Here is a 27,698-nt window from a genome sequence, read left to right on the forward strand (position 1 = left end):
CACACACACACACACACACACACACACACACACACACACACACACACACACACACACACACACACACACACACATGTTCTGGAACAAGAACACTCACCCCCTCCAGACGTGCTGGCGGCTGAGGAATTGCCACAACCCATTCTGCATGGATGCAGCTATCGTCCAAGAAAACGAGAGGAGCTCAAAGAGGAAGGAAAGGAGAAAATAGCAACAGCCATGTGGAGATGGAAACATATGAAAGAGAGATGAAAGAAGGAGTTGTTTTATGTCTCTCAGTCACACTGATTTCCTATTTGGTGGTAGGCTCCTGCGCTCTGTGTCCATCCCCTCTGCAGAACTGAACTGAGTGGTGTGTGAAAGCATGGAGATGCTGTTATATACACAGAGGGAGGGGGAGAGAGAGAAAGACAGAGAGAGAGAGATGCTCTGCCCTCATATGATTTTCTCTTTTTCTCCACCCTGACAGGGTTGCCCAGGAAACGGGGGATTGGGGAGGAGGGTGTGGAGCAAGCAGGCCAATGGAGCTCCCAGTTTGGTAAGGAACAAATGATTTATTTAAAAAAGGGACATTATCAATGTTCCAGCTTGTATGTGTGACTTTCCAAATTCCTGATATGGCAACATGCATGTTAAAATATACAGCTGAAAAGCATACTCCATTGACACTCAAAGCCCGAAAGCCTTTGAGAAGCCTGACATATCTCACAAATAATATTTTCTTCAAAACCTTCAACTGGGGTCAAACTAAGTTCAGCGTTGTGTGATCCTCTTATAAGCACAACAGCTCCACTAGCCTTTCCTTCTCTGAATGTTTTATTATGTTTCACAAGCCATTTTGGTAACAAGACCTGAGCTTGAATAACTTGCTGTGTACTACTAGCCTACTCGATTACTCTCAGGGCTCAAATGCCATGGAACCCGCATTGCAGTATTTACGCAATAGCTTCTTTCCCTATGGTCAAATAAACACTATACAAAAAAGGACCACTATCAGATAGCCTTTCCTCACAGGTAAATGCATCCAGTTTTCACAATAACACGTGTGTGCATTGGCAGTAGTTTGTAGGCACAGTAAACCAAAATAACCTGTGTAAACTACTCATCCCCCTTAAGATAATGGTTCTTATGGTTTCCCATAGCAACAATGTTCTATTTTTCGGGTCACATAATGTTTCAGGTGTTGATGATACAGTGTTTTGTAATGTCTGGATTCCTTCCTTAAAATGAGTTGGAGCTATGTAGTCCAATTCCTTAATAAATACAGATGTCCTCTGTCCTCTCCAAACCCTGAGGGTAGAACATTCATTAACTCTGGGTGCACACACACACACGCACGCACGCACGCACGCACGCACGCACGCACGCACGCACACACACACACACACACACACACACACACACACACACACACACACACACACACACACACACACACACACACACACACACACACACACACACACACACACACACACACACACACACACACACACACACAGGAGCTGCAGTCATGAGATCATGAGAATTAATCTGAATATGCATTGACTGTGAGTGAAGATAAACCCATTATGTCCACATCATCAATGAACGAACTATCATGGTTCAAACACACCATGACAGTCGTGAAGAGGGCACGACAGCGCCTATTCCCCCTCAGGAGACTGAAAAGATTTGGCATGGGTCCTCAGATCCTCAAAAAGTTCTACAGCTGCACCATCAAGAGCATCCTGACTGGTTGCATCCCCCAGTACAGCACTGGGACCAAGCTTCCTGCCATCCAGGACCTCTATACCAGTTGGTGTCAGAGGATGGCCCTAAAATTACCAAAGACTCCAGCCACCCTAGTCATAGACTGTTCTCCAGCAAGCGGTACTGGAGCGCCAAGTCTAGGTCCAAAAGGTTTCTTAACAGCCTCTACTCCAAGCCACAATACTCCTGAACAGCTAATAAAATGGCTACCCGGACTGTTTGCATTGAACCCCCCCCACCCACCACCACACCCATTTTTACGCTGCTGCTACTCTCTGTTTATTATGTGTGCAAGGTTACTTTGCCTCTACCTATATGTACATATTACCCTTAATTACCTTGACTAACCTGTGCCCCCGCACATTGACTCTGCAACCTCGCTACAGTTTTTTATTGTTGCTCTTTAATTATTTTTTATTTATTCATTTTTTTGCTTCAGTTTATTTTAGTAAATACTTTCTTAACACTTGTTTTTCTTGAAACTGCATTGTTGGTTAAGGGCTTGTAAGTAAGCATTTCACTGTATACCGAATACCTGTTGTATTCGGCAAATGTCAGAAATACAATTTGATTTGACTTGATTTGAACAGCTCGTGTCAATCCTCACCTTTGTGAAATATTATAAATAGACTCCAAGGATGATTACAGAGCTAGATTACTTCACAGGTTTTCAATTTCAGGAGCCATGACCTCTTTTCATCTCAACATGTTTTCGAATGGCTCATCGCTCAATGTTCTTTTTTGTTGATTTTGGTGTTCATTTCAAAAGCCACTGAACAGAGTTCAACGCAAGTGTTGGGATATAGCTGCTTACAACTGAATCCCCTAACGTTCCCTTTAAACTGAATAGTCCCTCAAAATGAGGTCATATTCAGGTACGTTTTATGATTTGATTGGCACTAATAGATTACAGTAAATGTAATTACCCATGCATCCAGTGGGGGGCACTGTTGTCTTGTTTCTCATCCCATTGCCAGTGAGCCTACAGGCTACAGAGAAAGCCTTGAACAGCTAATACAACAGGAGTTCAACATTCAAAGACAGCTCGTTTTCAGGACAAGAATATTCTTGTAACTTGTATGTAAGCGTGTCTGATTCTAAATTGTGTCAGTGGTCAGGGCAGAACCCTTGCACGACTGGTCACTGGCTGCTCTTAGACTGGCTGGCCAAGGAACGCCTGCAAATGACACGTGTCACCCACATCCGCAGACAAAGCTCTCTGGGAAAGAGAGTCCACGCGCTAAATAATTCAAGTCCGTTCTCTTCGCTGTGAACAAGATGCCAGCCGTCCATACGTTGCTTTTAGAAGAGGCTTTGCAGGACAGTCCTCAGGTGGGTCGATAATATGTTTATGTTTATGTGCCGTTATTGAGAGGAAAGGTCTTGTAGGAGATGTGAAATTGGCTAAACCAGCTCCACTGTTGTAGGCTATTTACTCAACTCGACGATGACAGCTTTGAATTGGCTCATTGTTTTGGAAATGTACACTATTCCGCAGTCGCGCATTGGCTATGTATCCGATACAAAGTTGATACAATGTGTCACAAGTCGTACATAATTCCTATCAGAAACAAATGTCGCGTTTAATTTGCATATTGCTCGAGATTCGAGAATGCCTTTCCCTTTCTGGTGTGAGCAGTGACGTGATGAGTTGCGCATCGCCCGGCCTGTAGTTGGCAGTTAATAAAACAGTGCGCATCAGAACGACGGCTGGTTGTTTATTGTGACAGTCACAGTCTTCTGTAGTGTAGACCATTATGTTTTGCGAATTACATGGATGATTTGTTTGACGGAAGTGTTCATATATGTTGTTTTAAAAAAGCACCGGAGTTGGGGCCTCGGCCTATTTTACGGGTTGTAGGTGTTTCTGAGTATGGGAGTCCATTGGAATTGGTCTATAGCCTAAACTTCCCAGCTATGGGACTGCAATCTGAAGTATATTTCAGTCATGATTTGAGGCACTGACTAAACCTAATTGTCCCCAATAGCTTTGGTGGTGTGGGAATGTAATTCAGTTAATATTTGTAGCCGACTGTTACTTATTAAACTCTTAATCAAACGTTATAACACTGTCTTAATTACACGTATTCTAATACTACTTAATAACAGTTAGGCAAAGAGTCTTCTTGACATTTTCCACTTGCAGATACAACCAAATGTAGGCTACATTTCTTTAGGCTAGGCTTCACTGGCACTTCTGCTATAATAGTCTGTGTCAGAAAAATCAAGCATATTACATGCACTTAAATGATGTTGTATCTTAAATATGCATGTCGCTTACGACTGGGTCCTTTGAGTTTAAGTTCAACATACAGTACTAGTAAAAAGTTTGGACACCTACTCATTCAAAGGTTTTTCTTTATTTGTACTATTTTCTGCATTGTAGAATAATAGTGAAGACATCGAAACTATGACATAACACATGGACTCATGTAGTAACCCAGAAATAGTAAAGCAGGTCAAAATATATTTGAGATTTGAGTATTTTAAAGTAGCCACTGTCTGCTTTGATGACACTCTTGGCATTCTCTCAACCATCTTCACCTGGAAAGTTTTTCCAACATCCTTGAAGGAGTTCCCACATATGTTTAACACTTGTTGGCAACTTTTCCTTCACTCTGCGGTCCAACTCATCCCAAACTATCTCATCCCAAACAATTGGGTTGAGGTCTGGTGATTGTGGAGTCCAAGTCATCTGATGCATCATTTCATCACTCTCCTTCTTGGAGGTGTGTTGGGTCATTGTCCTGTTGAAAAACAAATGATAGTCCCAATAAACCAAACCAGATGGGATGGCGTATCGCTGCAGAATGCTGTGGAACCCATGCTGGTTAAGCGTGCCTTGAATTGTGCATTGCTCATGTTTCTTGGCCCAAGCAAGTTTCTTATTATTATTGGTGTCCTTTAGTAGTGGTTTCTTTGCAGAAATTTGACTTTGAAGGCCTGATTCACGCAACCCCCTCTAAACAGTTGACTTTGAGATGGGTCTGTTACTTGAACTCTGAAGTATTTATTTGAGCTGCAATCTGAGGTGCAGTTAACTGTAATGAACTTATCCTCTGCAGCAGAGGTAACTCTGGGTCTTCCTTTTCTGTGGTGGTCCTCATCATAGCCCTTGATGGTTTTTGCGACTGCACTTGAAGATTATTTCAAAGGTCTTGACATTTTCCGGATTGACTGACCTTCATGTCTTAAAGTAATGATGGACTGTTGTATCTCTTTGCTTATTTTAGCTGTTCTTTCCATAATATGGACTTGGTCTTTTACCAAATACGGCTATCTTCTGTATACCCCCCTACCTTAAATAAGGGTTAAATAAAAACCTTGTCACAACACAACTGATTGGCTCAAACGCATTAAGGAAAGAAATTCCACAAATTAACGTTTTAACAAGGCACACCTTTTCATTGAAATGCATTCCAGATGACTACCTCTGTAAAGACGTTCCTCTGTTGAATGAAGAGAGTCAGACCGAAATGCAGCGTGTAGGTTACTCATGACTTTAATGAAATTATCGTGGTACATGAAATAACTGATTATAAGAAAACAACAAACGAAACGTGAAACTAATTACACCCTATCTGGTGACTACAACACAGAGACAGGAACAAACACCCACAAAATACAACGCGAACTCAGGCTACCTAAATACGGTTCCCAATCCGAGACAACGAGAATCACCTGACTCCAATTGAGAATCGCTTCAGGCAGCCAAGCCTAACTAGACACACCCCTAATCATACACAATCCCAATTAATACAAACCCCAATACGAAACACAACATATAAACCCATGTCACACCCTGGCCTACCCAAACATATAACAAAAACACAAAATACAATGACCAAGGCGTGACAGAACCCCCCACCTAAGGTGCGGACTCCCGGACGCACCTCAAGAGCATAGGGAGGGTCCGGGTGGGCGTCTGTCCATGGTGGCGGTTCTGGCTCGGGACGTGGACCCCACTCCATTAATGTCCTAGTTCCTCCCCTTAGCGTCCTGTGATCATCCACCTTCTCCGCCGACCATGGCCTAATAGTCCTCACCCAGATCCCCACATAACTGAGGGGCAGCCCGGGACAGAGGGGCAGCTCGGGACCGAAGCAGCCCGGTACTGGCTGGTGGAACTGGATGATTCAGGTTGTCTGGCCGATCTGGCGGATCTTGGCAGACTGGCACTTCTGGCGGATCCTGGCAGACTGGCACTTCTGGCGGATCCTGGCAGACTGGCACTTCTGGCGGATCCTGGCAGACTGGCACTTCTGGCGGATCCTGGCAGACTGGCACTTCTGGCGGATCCTGGCAGACTGGCGACGCTGGGCCGACTGGCGGCGCTGGGCCGACTGGGAGCATTGGCAGCGCTGGGCCGACTGGGAGCACTGGCGGCGCTGGGCAGACTGGAGACTCCGGCAGCGCAGGAGAGGAGAAAGGCTCTGGCTGTGCTAAACAGGCGGGAGACTCCAACAGCGCAGGAGAGGAGAAAAGCGCTGGCTGCGCTAAACAGGCGGGAGACTCCGATAGCGCAGGAGAGGAGAAAGGCTCTGGCTGCGCTAAACAGGCGGGAGACTCCAACAGCGCAGGAGAGGAGAAAAGCTCTGGCTGTGCTAAACAGGCGGGAGACTCCAACAGCGCAGGAGAGGAGAAAAGCGCTGGCTGCGCTGAACGGGCGAGGCGCACTGGAGGCCTGGTGCGTGGTGCTGGAACTGGTGGTACTTGCGGGAGGACACGCACAGGAAGCCTGGTGCGGGGAGCTGCTACCGGAGGACTGGTGTGTAGAGGTGGCTCTGGATAGACCGGACCGTGCAGGCGCACTGGAGCTCTTGAGCACCGAGCCTGCCCAAGCTTACCTGGCTCGATGCCCACTCTAGCCCGGCCAATAGGAAGGGCTGGTATGTGCCGCACCGGGCTATGCTCCCGCACTGAAAACACAGTGCGCTCCATAGCATAACACGGTGCCTGCCCGGTCTCTCTAGCCCAACGGTGAGCACAGGGAGTTTGCGCAGGTCTCCTACCTGGCATAACTATTCTCCCTTCTAGCCCCCCCCAATAATTTTTTTTGGGCTGCTTTTCCGGTTTCCTTGCCAACCGTGTTCCCTGGTATCGTCGGCTCCTATCTCCCGCTGCCTCTGCTCTCCTTAGTGCCTCCACCTGTTCCCATGGGAGGCGATCTCTTCCGGCCAGTATCTCCTCCCAAGTGTAACAACCTTTACCATCCAACACGTCTTCCCATGTCCATTCTCCAAATAATTCATCCTCCCTTTGCTGCTCCAGCTGTCGCTGCCTGTTTAAACCAGCGCCTCTCCGTTTTTTCCGGCGTGTCTTTTTCTTTGACTCGATTCGCCTGTAGCCCTCTTCGCACTGCTGAAGCGAATCCCAGGCGGGCTCCTGCACTCTCTCCGGGTCGGCCGCCCACCTGTCGATTTCTTCCCACGACGTATACTCCATGCTTCTGCTGTCCATAACGTCCTCCTTAGGCTCCTGCCAGTTCACACGCTGCTCGGTCTGTGAGTGGTGGGTGTTTCTGTAACGCCGTTCGTCTGTTGAATGAAGAGAGTCAGACCGAAATGCAGCGTGTAGGTTACTCATGACTTTAATGAAATTATCACGGTACATGAAATAACTGATTATAAGAAAACAACAAACGAAACGTGAAACTAATTACAGCCTATCTGGTGACTACAACACAGAGACAGGAACAAACACCCACAAAATACAACGCAAACTCAGGCTACCTAAATACGGTTCCCAATCCGAGACAACGAGAATCACCTGACTCCAATTGAGAATCGCTTCAGGCAGCCAAGCCTAACTAGACACACCCCTAATCATACACAATCCCAATTAATACAAACCCCAATACGAAACACAACATATAAACCCATGTCACACCCTGGCCTACCCAAACATATACCAAAAACACAAAATACAATGACCAAGGCGTGACAACCTCATAAAGCTGGTTGAGAGAATGCCAAGCGAGTGCAAAGCTGTCATCAAGGAAAAGGGTGGCTACTTTGAAGAATCTTAAATATGAAATATATTTAGATTTTTTTAACACTTTTTTGGTTACTAAATGATTCCATGTGTGTTATTTCATAGTTTTGATGTCTTCACTATTATTCTACAATGTAGAAAATCAAGGCAAAGGGTGGCTACTTTGAATAATCTGAAATACAGTATAAAATATATTTAGATTTGTTTGACTGGTACTGTATGCCTGCGGCTTGTGTCTTGCTCTGCATATTTCAGGATAGTTCTTCCTATTCAAATCATGGAATCAATTTGAGTGAGTTAGGAACGAGAAAGTCACATTTCAAATCAGCATATTTATGAATAAAGTGGCTAGGCCTACAAATGGTATGTAAATACAGTTGAAGTCGGAAGTTTACATACACCTAGCCAAATACATTTTAAACTCAGTTTTTCACAATTCCTGACATGTAATCCTAGTAAAAATTCCCTGTTTTAGGTCAGTTAGGATCACCACTTTATTTTAAGAATGTGAAATGTCAGAATAATATTAGAAATAATTATTCATTTCATATTTGATTTATTTCATCACTTTCCCAGTGGGTCAGAAGTTTACATACACTCAATTAGTATTTGGTAGCATTGCCTTTAAATTGTTTAACTTGGGTCAAACGTTTCTGGTAGCCTTCCACAATAAGTTGGGTGCATTTTTGGCCCATTCCTCCTGACAGAGCTGGTGAAACTGAGTCAGGTTTGTAGGCCTCCTTGCTTGCACACGCCTTTTCAGTTCTGCCCACAACCTTTCTGTAGGATTGAGGTCAGGGCTTTGTGATGGCCACTCCAATACCTTGACTTTGTTATACTTAAACCATTTTGCCACAACTTTGGAAGTATACTTGGGGTCATTGTTCATTTGGAAGACCCATTTGCGACCAAGCTTTAACTTCCTGACTAATGTTACATTACATTACATTACTTCAATATATCCACATCATTTTCCTGCCTCATGATGCCATCTATTTTGTGAAGTGCATCAGTCCCTCCTGCAGCAAGGCACCCCCACAACATGATGCTGCCACCCCTGTGCTTCACAGTTGGGATAGTGTTCTTCGGCTTGCAAGCCTCCTCTTTTTTCCTCCAAACATAACAATGGTCATTATGGCCAATCAGTTGTATTTTTGTTTCATCAGACCAGAGGACATTTCTCCAAAAAGTGTGATCTTTGTCCCCATGTGCAGTTGCAAACCGTAGTCTGGCTTTTTATGGCGGTTTTGGAGCAGTGGCTTTTTCCTTGCTGAAGGGCCTTTCAGGTTAGGTCGATATAGGACTCGTTTTACTGTGGATATAGATACTTTTGTACCTGTTTCCTCCAGCATCTTCACAAGGTCCTTTGCTGTTGTTCTGGGCTTGATTTGCACTTTTCGCACCAAAGTACGTTCTTCTCTAGAGAAGGAGACCAAACTCATCTCCTTCCTGAGCGGGATGACGGCTGTGTGGTCCCATGGTGTTTAGACTTGCGTACTATTGTTTGTATAGATGAACGTGGTACCTTCAGGCGTTTGGAAATTGCTCCCAAGGATGAACCAGACTTATGGAGGTCTCTCATTTTTTTCTGAGGTCTTGACTGATTTCTTTAGATTTTCCCATGAGGCACTGAGTTTGAAGGTAGGCCTTGAAATACATCCACAGGTACACCTCCAATTGACTCAAATGATGTCAATTAGCCTATCAGAAGCTTCTAAAGCCATGACATAATTTTCTGGATTTTTCCAAGCTGTTTAAAGGCATATTCAACTTAGTGTATGGAAACTTCTGACCCACTAGAATTGTGATACAGTGAATTATAAGTAAAATAATCTGTCTGTAACAATTGATGGAAAAATGACTTGTGTCATTCACAAGGGAGATGTCCTAACGGACTTGCCAAAACTATAGTTTGTTAGCAAAATGTTTGTGGAGTTGTTGAAAAACAAGTTTTAATGACTCCAACCTAAGTGTACGTAAACGTCCGACTTCAGCAGTATAAATCATTAAATAAAGGTGTGTGCCTCTTTGCCGCACCCATACCAGCTTACCACACTGCGCCAGTATCCAGACAATTACAGGCTGAAGGTCTTACAAGCTTATCCCTCATTTGGTCTATGTCAGCATTTTTCAATCTGTCTAGTGTCTGGCTGGCTGTCTGGCTGGCTGCTTCCCTTCTGCCTGCCTGTCTGTTTATTCCATTGCCTGCCTGTCTGTCTGCCATTTGTCATAGGTTTCTGTGTGTCCTTCTCTTCTCTACAGACTCGCTCCTTGCTCAGTGTGTTTGAGGAAGATGCAGGGACTCTCACAGACTACACCAACCAGCTGCTTCAGTCCATGCAGAGGGTGTATGGTGCCCAGGTAACACACACGCATGCACACACATGCAATCTAGGGTTGGGCGGTATCCACATTTTCATATTGTCATACCATCCTTCTCTCACCCTGGAATTTACAGTATTACAGGCTTAGTACACAAGGGGAGCCAAAATAGTGCGTTGGGCGTTTATTACCAGAATGATAACAAAATTAGCACAAGTAATAGATCATTTCCATGGAGGCTGCTCACTAATATATGCTAATGATCCCAAATGAAATTAATCAAATTGCGAAGATGGGCAATCCAGCTCATAAAGCTATACATAGTAGTAGTCCTTCTGTAGCACAGTTGGTAGAGCATGGCGCTTGTAACGCCAGGGTAGTGGGTTCGATTCCCGGGACCACCCATACGTAGAATGTATGCACACATGACTGTAAGTCGCTTTGGATAAAAGCGTCTGCTAAATGGCATATATTATTATTATTATTATATATTATTATTACATATATTGGTAGGAGCTACCGAATGTCATTTTAGGTGAGTTTGTACATTTTCAAGTGAATGTGAACCAGAGACATTGTGGAAATGAACAAAGTTTTGACTCATTCAGTACTAGCTCTGGAGCAGCGTGTGTTCACACTGTGTCTGTGTGGAGTCTGGAGTCGCTAGGGCAACGGGCCTGCCTGCTCTGCTCAGAGAAGATGGGGGAGGAGAAGACAGGTGAGAGCAGAAAAAACAAGGAATTCAAGATTCAAGATAGCAGTGGCAGCTGTACAGAACTCATCCAAAGGGCTTTGACTTCTCAAACACCATATGATGCCCATTACCTTATTATTTCAGCCACTTACTTAGATAGCAAGTTAAACTAGCGGCCATGTTAATGCATAATTCTGAGTTTTTCAAGCAGAAAACAATAATACAACGGATAAGAAATATCTTCCTGCATTTTGTAATCTCATATCTAAAATGCTTCTTATTGTAATTTCTGCTTGACATCAGACTAATTTTGTGCTTCAGTTGCACTTCGTATGAGAATTCACGAACAGGCATTATACCAACAGACAGCGCTCCAACTGATGTGTAGCTTCTTTTCTACAGTACTTTTCTTGGTGTAGCCAGCCTATTTTTGTCAGTTAAAATGCAAGATTAGCATTAGGCAAAACATTACGAAATGTAGCTGACTTCGTTATTTCTATGATGGGCCTAAACATTAGAAATATGATGGCCATGCATTGTTTTTGCAAAAAATACCTTGCTTTTTCATTGGAAGCGCATTTACTTGTGTGGCTGCCAGCCAAATAGCGTTGTCATCTGATGAAAAATATTTGTCTGTTGAATGTGTTGAACTAATGTATTTTCTTTGAAGGAAAACATCCCTGATCACTCTATTGAAGAAAAAAACACTGACTTCCAATAAAACGTGACCCCTGTCAATCAATACACAGCTGAACTCACCCGCTCCCACTTTCTCCTGTTGTGCTACTTACAAACAAAGTGTGACTGGCTCAACTGTGCTGAGGAAGAAAGTAAGCTTCATAATGTCACCGGTGAAATAAGAATGTGATCTGCTTTATCTCCTAACACATTGCACAAGTTGATTGCAGGTATTTACTTGAAAAAATACCTACAAATATGACAATTTTTTGAAAAACCTCAAATAAATGGTTTCTACGGTATTGACGGTATTGGAAAACCCATCCCATGGCTATTTCCATGTACCCCAGCATACGGTTTATATGGTATACCGCCCAAGCCTAGTCCAATCCAATTTGAAGTCATTGATTCTTTATGTGAGGATACAATAGCTTAGTTTGCATGTGTGCAGTTTCTGAGAGTTGGTTTCGTGTAAGACGGTTCATCCAGAGGATAAACTGCTAATGACATCACTTCCTGTGTTCTCCAGAGTGAGATGGGATTGGCTACAGAACAGCTGTCCAGACAGCTACTGGAGTATGAGAAGCAAGTATGTCTCATTGAGAATATTGGACAACGATCATGTACATAACTGCAGTGTATTGCGATATATCTGTTAACTAGCATTATTTCAGAAAGTCTTTAAATGTATGTAGTTCTGTCCTTTGAGTTCTTGTCTATTAATGTTCTTTATTATGTCATTTTTTTACATTTTGTGTGGACCCCAGGTAGAGCAGCTGCTGAAATAGCAACAGCTAATGGGGATCTAACAACTAAATAAGACTTCTACCATTGGGTTTTTTAGCATATTGTCCCTTTACAGGAGAGAGCAGCATGCCAGCAGTTTGATGGGAATTTAGTATTTCTAACATCATAGCCTCAATGTTTATTTGGAATGTGCTAAATTCAGTGTTTTATGACATTTTTAAGTCACGTATTGTTTTCTTCAGAATTTTGCCCTTGGTAAAGGTGACGAGGAGGTGATCAGCACACTGCAGCAATTTGCAACAACTGTGGGGGAGGTGAGGCTAGTGCATCTGTGCGTGTTTGTGAGCATGCTGTTTACACAGGGAGTGTTTGTGTGCATATAGGAGTTTCTGGTCTGAGAAGAGTGAGTGTCAACGACAGTGTGTGGATGTGTGCAACAGTCATGGAATATATGGAGGTGGTAAAAATATTCACCAAACACCCTGTCACAATTGTATGCATTGGAAGTTGAATCACAGGCTTTCCCTTGTCATTACAACTGACACGTTTCAACATTAGAGCAGCTCTCTGTAGAGGCTATGGCCTCCAGGATGAGGTAGAGAGACCAGTAGAGGTACAGTACAGCCAGGTAGAGAATTGCTCTGGCTTTCCTGGAGGTGGCGGTGTAGTCTAGTGGTTAATGAGCGTTGGGCCAGTAACTGAAAAGTCGAATCCCTGAGCCGACTATGTGAAAAAAACTGTCAGTTGCACAAGTCACTTAACCCTAATTGCTCCTGTAAATCGCTCTGGATAAGAGTGTCTGCTGAAATGTAAAAAACTGTTTCTTTAGACAGATGGATTGAGCCATAGGGGGTCTGTGGGCCTGGCTGGCTAGCCTGTGCTGGAGAGGCATTAGAGCAGTCATTGTTTGCCCTTCTGGCCTAACTACACAGGCCTATAGAATGCATCCATCTTCCTGCAGATTACACCTAACCCTGCTCTGACCGTAGGTTCACACTACTGCAGGTGTTGTACACCACTGTGTGTTTACTTGGTAGATGGTTTAGCACTTATCTGAATTTGGCTTCTTTGAATATGACTTGATAGTGAAATGAACCAGTCCAAGTCGAGGGTAGGGTATATGCTTTATATTGGTAAGAAATTACAGGATGAAATTCCTCTTCAGACCAAGAAAATGTGTTTTGACTGGTTCTCAATTACACATTAGGGATTTGGCTGTGTGATGAGCAATAATTTGAATGAACTGCTTTTCAACTTCCTTTTGAACCACAATCAATCAACCCCTGCTGTTTTCAGGGTGCCTCTGGGTAATTTAGTTCTCTCTCCTCCCCAGCTGAATACACTACACTCAGAGCTGGCCACTCAGATGGCTGACAGGATGATCTTTCCCATGATCCAGTTCAGAGAGAAGGATCTTACAGGTATACACAAACACTTGCTCATCAGCCTGTTGCTTTCACTCATTTTGAATATAATCTGTATGTGATTGATTCTGGTTTTGTGATTTGTCATGGTTTTTGACACTGAATCTGTATTTGACTTCTCAGAGATAAGCACATTGAGAGAAATATTTGGTATCGCCTCTGATGGTATGTATGGGCTTCTCAAATTCTTCTCAAATATGGTTTTGTAGTTGGTATAACACAGTAGCTGATCATCTTAGCTCATATCCACTCCTTCCCCCTCACAGAGCATGAGGCTGCCATGGTCAAGTACAGCAGACTGCCCAAGAAGAAGGAGAATGAGAAGGTAGTGATGGGGACTGTATGAGACGTGTACTAGCCAAACCTCTTAACAGTACAACAACGCACTGGTAGTACCTGTTAAACTGGTACAATTGATAACATTGCCTCATAATAGTTGAGAGGTCATGACATATGTTAGTTGAGAGGTCATGTTGCTCTACTTAGCTCTCCCTCTGATTAGCTGGGTATATGTGGGCAGACAGGTAGCCTAGAGTGTTGGGCCAGAAACCGAAAGGTCACAATCTGTCTGTGCCCTTAAGCAAGGCACTTAACCCTAATCGCTCCTGTAAGTCGCACCGGATAAGAGCATCTGCTAAATGACGTGTGTGTGTGTGATTAACTGCTGTGTTATGGTCCAGGTGAAAGCTGAATTGGTGGGGGAGGTGGCCTACTCCAGGAGGAAGCAGCACCAGGCCTCCATGCAGTACTATTGTGCCCTCAACGCCCTGCAGTACCGCAAGAGAGTGGCCATGCTGGAGCCCATGCTTGGTTACACACAGGCCCAGGTACCAACACACACCCAAATCCACATTGCAAGTTGTTAACCCAATATCAACACACTCTTTACTCCTACCGCAATAAACCAGGATACCACGCACTGCTGTGGTCCTACAGCAAGTCAGAACTGGAGAAGCAATGAATGTCTTCTCTCTTTGTGTCCCTCTCAGATCAACTTCTATAAGAAAGGCATAGATCTAGTTTCAAAGAAAATGGACAGCTTCCTGGGGTCAGTGTCCAGCATGACACAAAATATCCAGGCTCAGTTGGACTCAGAGGCTGAGGCCATGCGTATGACCCAGAGAGAGCTGCTCTCCATGGAGGACACGGTCTACATGCCTGACCGCGACCCTGCCCCTGTCAACCGCACTCTCATACAGAAGGCAGGCTACCTCAACATCAGGAAGTAAGGCTCTGTTTGATTAAGTTCAATTCAGTCTTCCAATATCTTGCATTCAAGGGTGATTTCATTTCACTCAGTCCTTCATTCAATGCTCCTTTTTTTCAATTTGGTGTGTCAGTGTTCAGTGTTTTCTCCTTGTTTAACGTTTTCAGGCTATAGCTGAAAATGTTGTGAACAATTGTGTCACTATTGTCTGCAGGTCTTGTTTTTATTCCGTATCAAAGGAAGCATTAATGAATGTGTCAAACTACAATTACAAGTTGTCTCAAAGTTACACTCTTTGTGCTTCAGTGAATACAATTTGTTTGTCAGCTCTGGCAAGGTGGGCTGTCAGCTACGATTATAGCTAAATATAAGAAGAAAAACTTGGCTTGAGGTAGAATTGCAGAACTGACGTTGTGATTTAGTAAAGTGCCAGAGCTGTCAAATACAGTCTTTGACAAATGTCTCCAGCACAAAATAAAAGGTTCTGCAGAATGACATTTTATTTAATGACACATCTGTCTCAAATGCTTGTCAAGCGCAGCTATGCCAAAAGATAATTAGTTCTCTGTTTTTTTTATGGACAGATATGAGTCCTACAAAAAGTTTTGCGATTTGAGCTGTCAGCACTTTCTGATTGCTTTTAGATTTCCGATTGAGATGTTTAGTTCTAATAGCTGAGTCATGGAGACGGCAGCTGCTCCAACACTGTGAACTGGTGTTCACTAGGAACGAAATGGAAGCAAATGGGGGGAAAGGACTACCTGAATTATTGTTTTCGTTTTACGTTGCAGAAGTTTGAGCTATTTATTTATTTTTTATGTGGTGCCGTAATGAACACAACCCTTTTCTGCTCCCCAACAGTAAGACGGGCCTAGTCACCACAGCCTGGGACCGGCTTTACTTCTTCACCCAAGGAGGGAACCTCATGTGCCAGCCGAGAGGGGCAGTGGCAGGGGGCATGGTGCTAGACCTGGATAACAGCTCTGTCATGGCCGTAGAGTGCGAGGACAGACGCTACTGTTTTCAGATCACCTCCCCCAATGGTAAAACGTATGTACGCTAAGTATTCACATTTCCTCCTCACCAAGACCCTCACTGGTCACGCACAGATTTGTGAGGAAGACTTCTTATGAGCCTACAAACAGTGTTGTGTTTTAATTTTGTTATTGGGATTTTGCAGGTCAATGATTTTACAAGCAGAGAGCAAAAGGGAATATGAAGAAGTATGTATCATATCTTCAGTCAAATCTTTTGTACCTATTTGTTTCATAGGTTTCTTTCATCCATGTGTTAACAGACATTGTTATGTTTTCATCCATGAAAGTTCTTCTTGTCTGCCTGTCACAACCTGCATTAGAGGAGCTATTTGAAATCGCTGATGTTTGTTGAGCAATGGCTGTGAGTCTAATACTTTCCTCCGTTTCTCATCTCCAGTGGATTTGCACTTTGAACAATATCTCCCGACAGATCTACCTGACTGACAACCCTGAGGTACAGTATATATACTCTCTCTAATCAATACAGTGAGATAAGTAGTACATCAGTAGTATTTCATAGCACTTGAAAGAAGTCACAATGAATAAATCAATATTTTGTTGTGTGTGTGATAAGACAGACACGTTTTTTATTTATTTTTATTTACACCAAGTCCATTCCATATGTGTAGCAGCAGGGCACTGTGATTGACTTTTTTTATTTTTTTTTTATTTTTATTTCACCTTTATTTAACCAGGTAGGCTAGTTGAGAACAAGTTCTCATTTGCAACTGCGACCTGGCCAAGATAAAGCATAGCAGTGTGAACAGACAACACAGAGTTACACATGGAGTAAACAATTAGCAAGTCAATAACACAGTAGAAAAAAATGGGCAGTCTATATACAATGTGTGCAAAAGGCATGAGGAGGTAGGCGAATAATACAATTTTGCAGATTAACACTGGAGTGATAAATGATCAGATGGGCATGTACAGGTAGAGATATTGGTGTGCAAAAGAGCAGAAAAGTAAATAAATAAAAACAGTATAAAAACAGTATGGGAATGAGGTAGGTGAAAAAGGGTGAGCTATTTACCTATAGACTATGTACAGCTGCAGCGATCGGTTAGCTGCTCGGATAGCTGATGTTTGAAGTTGGTGAGGGAGATAAAAGTCTCCAACTTCAGCGATTTTTGCAATTCGTTCCAGTCACAGGCAGCAGAGTACTGGAACGAAAGGCGGCCAAATGAGGTGTTGGCTTTAGGGATGATCAGTGAGATACACCTGCTGGAGCGCGTGCTACGGATGGGTGTTGCCATCGTGACCAGTGAACTGAGATAAGGCGGAGCTTTACCTAGCATGGACTTGTAAATGACCTGGAGCCAGTGGGTCTGGCGACGAATATGTAGTGAGGGCCAGCCGACTAGAGCATACAAGTCGCAGTGGTGGGTGGTATAAGGTGCTTTAGTGACAAAACGGATGGCACTGTGATAGACTGCATCCAGTTTGCTGAGTAGAGTGTTGGAAGCCATTTTGTAGATGACATCGCCGAAGTCGAGGATCGGTAGGATAGTCAGTTTTACTAGGGTAAGCTTGGCAGCGTGAGTGAAGGAGGCTTTGTTGCGGAATAGAAAGCCGACTCTGGATTTGATTTTTGATTGGAGATGTTTGATGTGAGTCTGGAAGGAGAGTTTGCAGTCTAGCCAGACACCTAGGTACTTATAGATGTCCACATATTCAAGGTTGGAACCATCCAGGGTGGTGATGCTAGTCGGGCATGCGGGTGCAGGCAGCGATCGGTTGAAAAGCATGCATTTGGTTTTACTCGCGTTTAAGAGCAGTTGGAGGCCACGGAAGGAGTGCTGTATGGCATTGAAGCTCGTTTGGAGGTTTGATAGCACAGTGTCCAATGACGGGCCGAAAGTATATAGAATGGTGTCGTCTGCGTAGAGGTGGATCAGGGAATCGCCCGCAGCAAGAGCAACATCATTGATATATACAGAGAAAAGAGTCGGCCCGAGAATTGAACCCTGTGGCACCCCCATAGAGACTGCCAGAGGACCGGACAGCATGCCCTCTGATTTGACACACTGAACTCTGTCTGCAAAGTAATTGGTGAACCAGGCAAGGCAGTCATCCGAAAAACCGAGGCTGTTGAGTCTGCCGATAAGAATTTGGTGATTGACAGAGTCGAAAGCCTTGGCGAGGTCGATGAAGACGGCTGCACAGTACTGTCTTTTATCGATGGCGGTTATGATATCATTTAGTACCTTGAGTGTGGCTGAGGTGCACCCGTGACCGGCTCGGAAACCAGATTGCACAGCGGAGAAGGTACGGTGGGATTCGAGATGGTCAGTGACCTGTTTGTTGACTTGGCTTTCGAAGACCTTAGATAGGCAGGGCAGGATGGATATAGGTCTATAGCAGTTTGGGTCCAGGGTGTCTCCTCCTTTGAAGAGGGGGATGACTGCGGCAGCTTTCCAATCCTTGGGGATACAGGACAGGATGTTTCCAGAGTCCAGTATAGCCCTAGAGACTTTGCAGGGGGCTGATTATGCTCTGGTCTGGTCTAGTTTTTAGCAGATTTCCTGATTGTTTTAAAGATGATTGTGCTCCCATGGGATATCTCTAAACTGGGATATGGTGTTTTACAGATGAAAGAACTTAATTTGATCACGCTTTTGTTACTTTGTATTTTACTGCATAGCAGGACATGCCAAATTGTAATGTATTTCAGTTTTTAAAAGGTTTCAGACTTGATTTGCACTAAAGAAAACTGTACCAACCAGTACAAAAATATACGTGAATTATAATCCACATAATAATTCACATTTCCTGTTGCGTCAAGATTATTTTCCTGTTGTAGCAAACTGGGTCAAATGAATCCTACATCTGGATGATCCTACATCTGATTATCAGAGGCTGCTGATTCCACCCAGTTGAACTTAAACCCATTCTCTATGCACATAACAAGACTAAGAGGCTCTATCTATACTGTGTGTGTATGCATGCTTGTGTGCATATGTGTGTGTGCACCAGCGGGTTCTGCATGTTCAGAAGTATGATTTTCCTTCATTTGTACACATAAACAAATACATCGTATGTTCTGTTACTTCGTATCTGACCTCATGGCTCCCTAGTGCCCGTGGGTAATTTGTTTATTCCAAACAAACCAGGAAGCAACTCTGGCAAGATGCAAACAACTGATGGGTTAGTGTAAGGTCAAGTACTGCTTCCAATTGATACTTTTCATAGGCCTATATGGTGTACATAGCCTGTTATGTATTATGTAGGTCTTATAATAATCTATTGATGACAGTAAAGAAGGTTGGTTTGATCCCAGACTACTTCTATACCTGCCTCAAACTAAATAATGTTCCCAGTATAATTAACCAAACTATGCCCTCTTGTGGCGCCATGTGTTAGTCACAGAGCATACATTTAGGACTTTTATCATTATTATAGTGTAATGACAGAAACTGCACCCTGTTCCCCTCTTTAGGCAGTGGCCATCAGACTGAACCAGACAGCCATTCAGGCGGTCACTCCCATCACCAGCTTTGAGAAGAGAGGGGAGGGCTCGCCCAACCCAGACAGGTTAGCCTCAATCATGCAGAGGAAACACCTTGCTTTTCCTGGATTTCCCCAAGAGGAAAATAAAGAATATATGCATGTGTTATTTCAGGAATTCTGATAGTACACTCACACTCACTCTTCCTCTCTCTTAATTTCCCTCCCTCTTTCTGCAGGGCTAAGCCAGGTGGGAGGCAGTCCTCTAGTGGTGCGTCCCAGAAGACCTCGAGTGCTCCTGAGCCAGAGGACCTGATAGTTCCCGGGACACCCATCCAGTTTGACATCATGTTGCCTGCCTCGGAGTTCCAGGACCAGAACAGGGCTGGAGGGAGGTAAGATCGTCACCACAGGGCTGGCGTGTCAGAACCAGTTCCTGTACGCTGACTTGTATGCTGATTTGTACAATAATAGCTCAACTGGGTTTAATTGTGTGTGTTTCTTCGCTGAAAGGCGTACAAACCCTTTCGGAGAAACAGACGATGACTGCTCCCCTGAAAGCGACGGTAGGAGTGTCTCCATTCCAGTTTTCATTGGTACTGTACTCTTTATGGACTACATATCCCCTGATCCTCTCTGTCTCCTGATGTGTGTGCCTGTGTGTGTGTGTGTGTGTGTGTGTGTGTGTGTGTGTGTAGACTCCCTGCTGCAGCAGGTGTTTGCAGTGCGGTTCCTGGGCTCCATGGCGGTGCGTTCGGGACAAACCCAGGAAGTGATCTATGAGGCCATGAGACAGGTGCTGGCGGCTCGAGCCATCCACAACATCTTCAGAACCACAGAGTCCCATCTCATGGTCACGAGCAGCTGTCTCAGGTACAGTAACCGGTCAAGCAGCAGACCTATGAAAGTGCTTACAGATTTGAACCTTGCCACTGTGCTTATGCCAGCTATGTTGATTCATTGTGTTCTCTTTTTTGTTATCTTTACCACAGGTTGATTGACCCCCAGACACAAGTCACAAGAATCGGTGTAAGGGCCTGAAAAATGTAACCTTAGTAGGGTGCGTTTACACAGGCAGTCCAATTCTGATCTTTTTTTCCACTAACTGGCCTTTTGATCAATCAGATCAGCTCTGAAAAAGATCTGATGTGATTGGTCAAAAGAACAATTAGTGGAAAAAATATCAGAATTGGGCTGCCTGTGTAAACGCAGCAGTATACTGTAGTTATCAGTGTAATGTTGTCTGTTCACTAGGGCTTCACTCCTGGTGATAGCACTAAGGTTTCAGTATGAATTCATCACTATTGGTCTTGCTCTCTCTCTCCTCTTCCTCCCTCACAGTTCCAGCTACAGGAGGTGACCCAGTTTGTGGCCCACCAGGAGAACGGCAGGCTGATGGGCTTTGTGGTGGAGGGGCGAGACTGGAGCGAGGACGACGAGGAGGGAGAGCCCTCCTTTAGTGCGTTTGTCTTTGAGAGCAACACAGAGGGGGAGAAGGTAAGACATCTTAAACACATTCATGTGCTGGACTCACTATGGCACAGAGCCTTCAGTCAGTGAATTCACTTGTCTTTTACTTGTCATTGGTTCATCTGTTTCACAATGTAATTTGTGTCATATCTTCATTCACAGATATGTTACACAATAAGCTTGGGGAAGGATATTATGGAGGCAAAGAAGGTATGTTTTTAAATCAATCTCAATTTATTAATTCTCAATCTAACCCACTAATTGTTGTGTGTGTGTGTGTGTGTGTGTGTGTGTGTGTGTGTGTGTGTGTGTGTGTGTGTGTGTGTGAGAGAGAAGGACCCAGAGGCTCTAGTCCAGCTGTTGAAGAACATGCCTCTGACCAACGAGGGCAAGTTCCTCCTGCTGGACAACGAGACAGGCAACACGGCTAACGGAGGCGCACCGGATGAGGAGGAGTCTGAGGCCTAGCCAGGCCCAGGGGAGGGTCTGAGGTTCCCCCAACAAACACCTCCTCGCGTGGGGTTTCGGTGTTCTCATGAGCGCTACCTCTGACTCTAATCTGGTACTAACTGTTGACCACTTAACCAGGAAAACCCCCTGGGTCTATATGGTGTATCCCTTATGACCACAAGAGTTACGTACAGGTACTTATACAAAGGGACAATGTTTAGGTTTACTATTTACATGATGTCACTCCTTTTTACTGGTGGAATGAATATCTTCAGCCACCCTGTCAGTTTAAACCGGGACGTCCAACACTTATACACTTACATTTCATAACTTTGAGTTTAGTGGTACCGTTGTGTCTGTGCTGCAGTAGAAGTATTGTGTAGAGATGGATGGCCATGACATCTTACTTTTCAGCAGCACTTAATATACATCTATCATTCCTATAGGACAATATTGCACTTCCAAGGTTTCTATTTAATCAACGGCTTGATGTCTGTAGTAGAATGCACTAACTTCAGATGTTGTCTGGCAGCATTCTAAAGTAATGAAAAGGAAAGGGTTTTAGGCCAATCGGATTGCGTGTCAACCCATGTTGGCCGACATCCACATAGCATGTTAGATAACTTGTAACGCGGCTGCATGGGATTTGTCAGATATAAAGTTGGGTGTTTACTTCGTTGCATTCCATGGCAGTGTCTGCGATAAGGTAAGGAGCCGCTTGTGGATATGACAGCTGTAACGCATTTCCACCTCCGACACCGTCAAAACAACTGCTATTCGGAGGACGGCTAGCACAGATCTGATAGAATCGAGCCCTTAATTCTATTGGCTTCATAGAATCTGAAAATTGAAACAAAACACTAATGGCAAAGGGGAAACCACTGATGCATTGCATTTTCGATCGAGAATTGCATTCCTGCGTGTATATTCTCTTAGCCCTGATTAACCTGCAATACTAAATGTCATGTATGTGCGGTTTCTGAATGTAAGATGTTTTTGTAATGTGGAATAATAAAGACAATAGGTCAAAGCTCGACTTTGCGTTGACCGCGAGGTCATTCAGTGTTGACCAAGGTGTTTGCTTGCATGCCGAGATGATTGGCAACTTTAAAACAGCTTTTACAGAGTTTTGTCTGAGTAGGTGTTTTTCTTAGCTGGTCATATTGTAAGGCCATACATACCGACCAGACCACTTGCACGCATGTTGATTTTGACCACCCACACCAGACTCGATCAGGGCATGCAGGTTGAAATATCAAAACAAACTCTGAACCAACTGTATTAACTTGGACAGGTTGAAAAGCATTAAACATTTATGGCAATTTAGCTAGATAGCTTGTTGTTGCTAGCTAATTTGTCCGGAGATATAAACATTGTTGTTATTTGACCTGAAATGCACATGGTCCTCTACTCTGACAATGAATCCACAGATGAAAGGGTAAACCGGGTTTGTTTCTAGTAATCTCTCCTCCTTCAGGCTTCTTCTTCTTTGGACTTTATATGGCGGTGGACAACCAACTTTAAGGTGCGACATGAGCAGTGTGGTCAGAATGTAATTCAGTTCCCTCCTTTTCCCTCAAGGGCTTTTATAACATTCTGTTTAAATGGCTGTCTATAGACAGAGTTGGTTTTGCATTCCTGCATTGTTTACTCATTAAACCACGAAGGAGTCATTTTAGGGTCAAATTCTAAATTGAATGTAAATCAATGTTTTACTTTGTCATGCATTGATGTCGATGAGAGACTAAGTGAAAATTTGACTTAAATGGACGTTAGTATTCTTCCCTAGAGAGGATCCATCTTCTGTAATCCTCCTTAGTGTCTGCCCTTCATGTTGCTGCAACTCCCTTGTGTTCTCTCTGCTTTCTAAGTCAAATGTACTGTCAGGGAAAACATATACAAGCCATCTGGAAAATGTACTAAAAGTGGCAAGTGCATTGTTCTGCTTTGCTGGAATTTCTCTTTTGTAAATGACCTTTGGTTGTATATGACAGTGTGTTCACTTCCCATAAGGCTTTACACTTCAGGAAATGTTAACATTCAATCTTTAATAAAAATATAAGTGACATTTTGTTAGTCCCTTAAGTATTTTTGTATTATTTATACACAGGGTTTGAGGAATGGGGTGGAAAGTAGGGGAGTGGCACTGGAGCTTTGGGTAGTGTCGTTACGTTTGGCATCAGCGTGTAGGGGGGTTGTAACCATTACCTTTGATAGTGTACAGCATTGTGGACAGGGGACATCATACTGCACGATGAGGCACATTGAAGCTGTCAAACAGGTTGTTGAGGTACATTGTACTTGCATTTTAAATGTGGATAGACTCATGTCGATCCTTAATAGGGGATATTTGAAGCAACAAACATACATTACTACCACATATTGCAATTGGTGTAGGGAGAGAGATTTGTACACATGTACATAATAAACATATTCATGGTATCATTAGTTTCTAAACACACTACCAGTCAAAAGTTGCAGGGTTGCAGGGATTTTTTTACATTGTAGAATAATAGATATAACATCAACTATGAAATAACACATGTGGAATCATGCACTAACCAAAATATTGTTAAACAAATCTAAATATATTTGAGATTCTTCAAAGTAGCCACCCTTTGCCTTGACAGCAAATCTACTGCACACACACACACTGGCTCTCTCATACACTCCGGTCTCTGACCTTTGTAGCATAGCTCCAGGCAGTTGAGTGTCGGGGGTATGAGGGTGGAAGGTCTCAGGGAGGAAGCACAGGGCAAAGGTGAAGTTAGGAGCTATGGAGACTGTCTCCATGGAGACTACTAGAGAGCCTTACTCAGGACCAGGAGTCTGATGACTACCTATCTGACGAGAGAACACACACATGGGTTAGATATGATAACACCACTTACAAAACACAGACACACACAGAACACACTGACAGAAAAAGCACAGCAAATACACACCCAGGCAAAACACACACAAGTACATAATATAAACACACCAAGGTGTGCATACCACTGCTGGCTTGCTTCTGAAGCTCAGCAGGGTTGGTCCTGGATGGGAGACCAGATGCTGCTGGAAGTGGTGTTGGGCCAGTAGGAGGCACTCTTTCCTCTGGTCTGAAAACATCCCAATGCCCCAGGGCAGTGATTGGGGACACTGCCCAGTGTAGGGTGCCGTCTTTTGGATGGGACGTTAAACGGGTGTCCTGACTGAGGTCATTAAATATCCCATGGAACTTATCGTAAGATTAGGTTGTTAGCCCTGGTGTCCTGGCTAAAATTCCCAATCTGGTCCTCAACCCATCACGGTCACCAGATAAATACAAGGCATGACAGCTGCATTCTTTTATCCTCGAAGATCAGGTTGCTGAGAGACTGGGCAAACTACCCATCAGCAGGAAGTGCCTGAGGGCTTTAAAGTGCCTCTCCACCACCACTTTGTTGACCAATGATACACTGGGGGAGAGAGGAGGGGGGTTAACAGGAGTACGAAATAGTCTGTGCTAAGCACACACAAATAGAGAGATGTAGAGGAAACGGCTCACAAAAACAGAAATGGTGAGATTCTACTTCAAAATATATGTGTATAATACATTTCTGGTTACTTCAATAAAATAGCTTATAATCAAATAGATGACTACTGTTAATTTCCTGGCCAACTTTAGGCTGGAGTAGTCTGTTCCTGATACCGTATGATGCAATGGCCTTTTATCAATTCGATCTTTCTCACCTCCTGCATTACTCTCTCCTCCGTCATCTCTCACCTCCTTTTGGAAAAGGTCAAAGTTAATGGAGGAGAGTCAGCGAGGAGCGTGAACGTGGATGAAATGAGATTCTCCACTCACGCGTCATTAGGCTAATTACATTTCCAGGGCTGGATCCCAAAATAAATGTGTAAAGTGCTCAAAACAAATGAAGTCAGTTGTGCAGAAAGTTGTATAGATAAAACAATACGTAGCATATTGTTTTTAAACTGTGCATGTTTTTCTCTGACAAAACAGGAGCTGATTCAAAGGGGGTGTGGCAGATTTAAAAACTCTTCTGCAGTAGGATACACATGAGGATCCTTGATGAAAGGTGGCTATCGAGGAGGGGAGGGAACTTTCATTTGCCTATTAACGAATTGACACACTTCTCGACCACTTATTGGTTTCCAGGTCACGGAGCAAAGAGGACGGAGGACTGTCTTTTGCCGAAACGAGAATCTCCCAGTGACTTGGGACTGTCATGGATGTGTGCACTATACCAGCCTTTCTCAAATCTCTCCCCAGGAAACTACAGCCATTCCACATGTTTGATGTATTCCAGAGATAGGACACCTGATTCAACTTGTCAGCTAAGCATCAAGCCCTTATGTAATGAATCAGGGGAACTAGTTCAGAGCTACAAGAAAATAGTGAAACACCTGGGAGTCCCGGAGGAGACGTTGGAGAAGCACTGCACTATTACTACAACAGTGCGTGTGAAGTGCACTAATCAGGAGTTGACTGCATAACCTATACATTATTTATACATGTAGGCATTTATGGATTTCACAGGTGGCCCTTTAGTTGGGGAGGACAGTAATGTCTGAACGGAATAGATGGTGTGGTATCAAACATATGGTTTCACTGTGTTTGATACCATTCCATTGACTCCATTCCAGACATTATTGTGAGCCATCCTCCGCTCAGCAGCCTCCAGTGGTGTATTTGACTTACTCATGAGACTACAGCAGTCTTCGTACTGCTCCACCGGTTACTGAGCAGCCAGGTAGTGGAGGTACTCCCTCTCTGAACTCTCTCCAGGGGACAGAGTCAAGCCCGCTGCCCAGGACAAGATGCCCTCAGCCAGCCGCTGCTGCTCCAGAGTCCTGCGGTCGTATTCATTACCAGTCTCTGTCACCACACAGTCCACTTTTAAGCAGTCTGCATATGGGTTCACTTCTATGCGATGCCATTCTACACACATACCTGTGCTGATGGTTGAGTGGTCTGAGCTGGTGTTGGCCGTATTATTTCCATAGGGGGTCTCTGCCCTCCTAGAGGATGCTTCTCAAGAATAGCCTGGGGGTTTAGATAACTAGTGTATCTAATAGTAATGTATCCTCATCATCAGCCACCACCATCATCACCATCTTTAACAGGATTCTTATAGCCCCTTTCCCCAGTGTGTATGAGAGAGAGTACATGCCTTAGTCAGCTGCTGGTCTTGCTGTAGGAACTGTTCCTGGGAACCATCCAGTCTCATTCACTGAACCCTCTACCTCCTTTGATAGGTGGCTGTACTGGGCAAACAGCTCCTTCCTGAGGACCAGGATGCATTGGTTCTCAGGTTATTTATATGTTCACTCTAATCAGGCTTGTCTTAAATATCAAGATATGAGATGATATGATTTGATTATGAGATTAGTGCAACTCTGACCTTTATCATAATAACCTATAACCATTATTCGTGCTTTATTACATTTGGACACTGTAAATAAATATAGCTCCAATTTATGCTTTTAAGTATTTGCTCTAAAGGAATGAGTGTGAGTGGCTGTGTAATATGTGTGTGTGTGTGTGTGTGTGTGTGTGTGTGTGTGTGTGTGTGTGTGTGTGTGTGTGTGTGTGTGTGTGTGTGTGTGTGTGTGTGTGTGTGTGTGTGTGTGTGTGTGTGTGTGTGTGTGTGTGTGTGTGTGTGTGTGTGTGTGTGTGTGTGTGTGTGTGGTGGCGGCGCACCCTAGTAGCCAGACCTGGCTCTGTGTGTGTAACGTGTGCATGGTGTGGTGGTGGGCAGATCAGCTGTTTGTTCAACCACAGCCGCCAGCAATTGTTATATCACTATATGTGGTCAAGTGAACATTTGAAGTCCCCACCCTACCCCAACACGCTAATATAGAAAATGAGCTGTAGGCTACAGTCAGAGGCTGAGGAACAGAAATCACATTTCTCTACTCCTGTTCCCAAGTAAAAATGTTGCCTATGTAACAGTATAGACTTTACGTCCGTCCCCTCGTCCCGTCCTGGGCGCGAACCAGGGACGCTTTGCACACGTCACATCGGCTACACCTACAGATGGTGTATCATTTTACTGCAAGAAATGCTTAATTCTGAAGGAGTTGTGAGAGGTTATAGACCTAAAGTCAGTGTCCAGATTTCAGTTTCCATGTAACCCAACTAAACAGGCTACAGTTCCCTTGATGTGCCATAGGCCTATTTGAGGTCCCAGTCTTGTGACTGTCAAATTTGTAAAGTGCCTCACAATCATCATACATAACATAGCCAGCACTGATATCATCCTCTTTTTCCACTTAACCAAATCTTTCCCAAACATGACTTTTCTGACCCTCCCTTCTCTTTATTTTTAACTCTCCTTTCACAGCTTTTCTCTTATTGAATTAAACTTCCATGATGTCCTTTTTGCTTCCATGGATCGACGTTAACGTTTTCTGCTCGTTCCCAAAAGCATTTGGCAATTGGTGTGTTGGCTTTTGGCATGAGTACAGTTAGGACATAAAGCTTATGCTTACGC

At 43.9% G+C, this 27,698-nt stretch overlaps 1 protein-coding gene and 1 long non-coding RNA gene across 3 annotated transcripts; both read left to right on the plus strand.

The window, feature by feature from the left end:
* The first annotated feature begins 2,871 nt into the window (after window positions 1–2,871).
* On the plus strand, window positions 2,872–23,287 carry LOC118359251 (DCC-interacting protein 13-beta-like). 2 transcript variants are annotated; one of them, XM_035737670.2, is made up of 22 exons: window positions 3,058–3,081; window positions 10,006–10,104; window positions 10,674–10,783; window positions 11,430–11,589; window positions 11,967–12,026; window positions 12,427–12,498; window positions 13,518–13,605; window positions 13,732–13,773; window positions 13,875–13,933; window positions 14,289–14,435; window positions 14,598–14,833; window positions 15,677–15,865; window positions 15,996–16,038; window positions 16,250–16,306; window positions 19,292–19,386; window positions 19,539–19,694; window positions 19,813–19,865; window positions 19,998–20,172; window positions 20,292–20,328; window positions 20,641–20,796; window positions 20,932–20,979; window positions 21,106–23,287. In XM_035737670.2, exons 5-22 carry the CDS (start codon window positions 11,973–11,975, stop codon window positions 21,235–21,237), a joined length of 1,839 nt encoding a protein of 612 aa, XP_035593563.1. In that variant the 5' UTR covers window positions 3,058–3,081; window positions 10,006–10,104; window positions 10,674–10,783; window positions 11,430–11,589; window positions 11,967–11,972; the 3' UTR covers window positions 21,238–23,287. The 2 variants fall into 2 exon arrangements, with proteins under 2 accessions (XP_035593562.1, XP_035593563.1); XM_035737669.2 differs by lacking the exons at window positions 10,674–10,783; window positions 11,430–11,589 and having other exon boundaries at window positions 2,872–3,081.
* A 1,405-nt stretch (window positions 23,288–24,692) lies between these two features.
* On the plus strand, window positions 24,693–26,343 carry LOC127912235 (uncharacterized). Its single transcript, XR_008081605.1, has 3 exons — window positions 24,693–24,761; window positions 25,205–25,280; window positions 25,361–26,343. It is a non-coding gene; the product is annotated as an uncharacterized LOC127912235 (long non-coding RNA).
* The last annotated feature ends 1,355 nt before the right edge of the window (window positions 26,344–27,698 follow it).

The sequence above is a fragment of the Oncorhynchus keta genome, chromosome 26 (assembly GCF_023373465.1).
Source record: "Oncorhynchus keta strain PuntledgeMale-10-30-2019 chromosome 26, Oket_V2, whole genome shotgun sequence".
Classification (NCBI taxonomy): domain Eukaryota; kingdom Metazoa; phylum Chordata; class Actinopteri; order Salmoniformes; family Salmonidae; genus Oncorhynchus; species Oncorhynchus keta.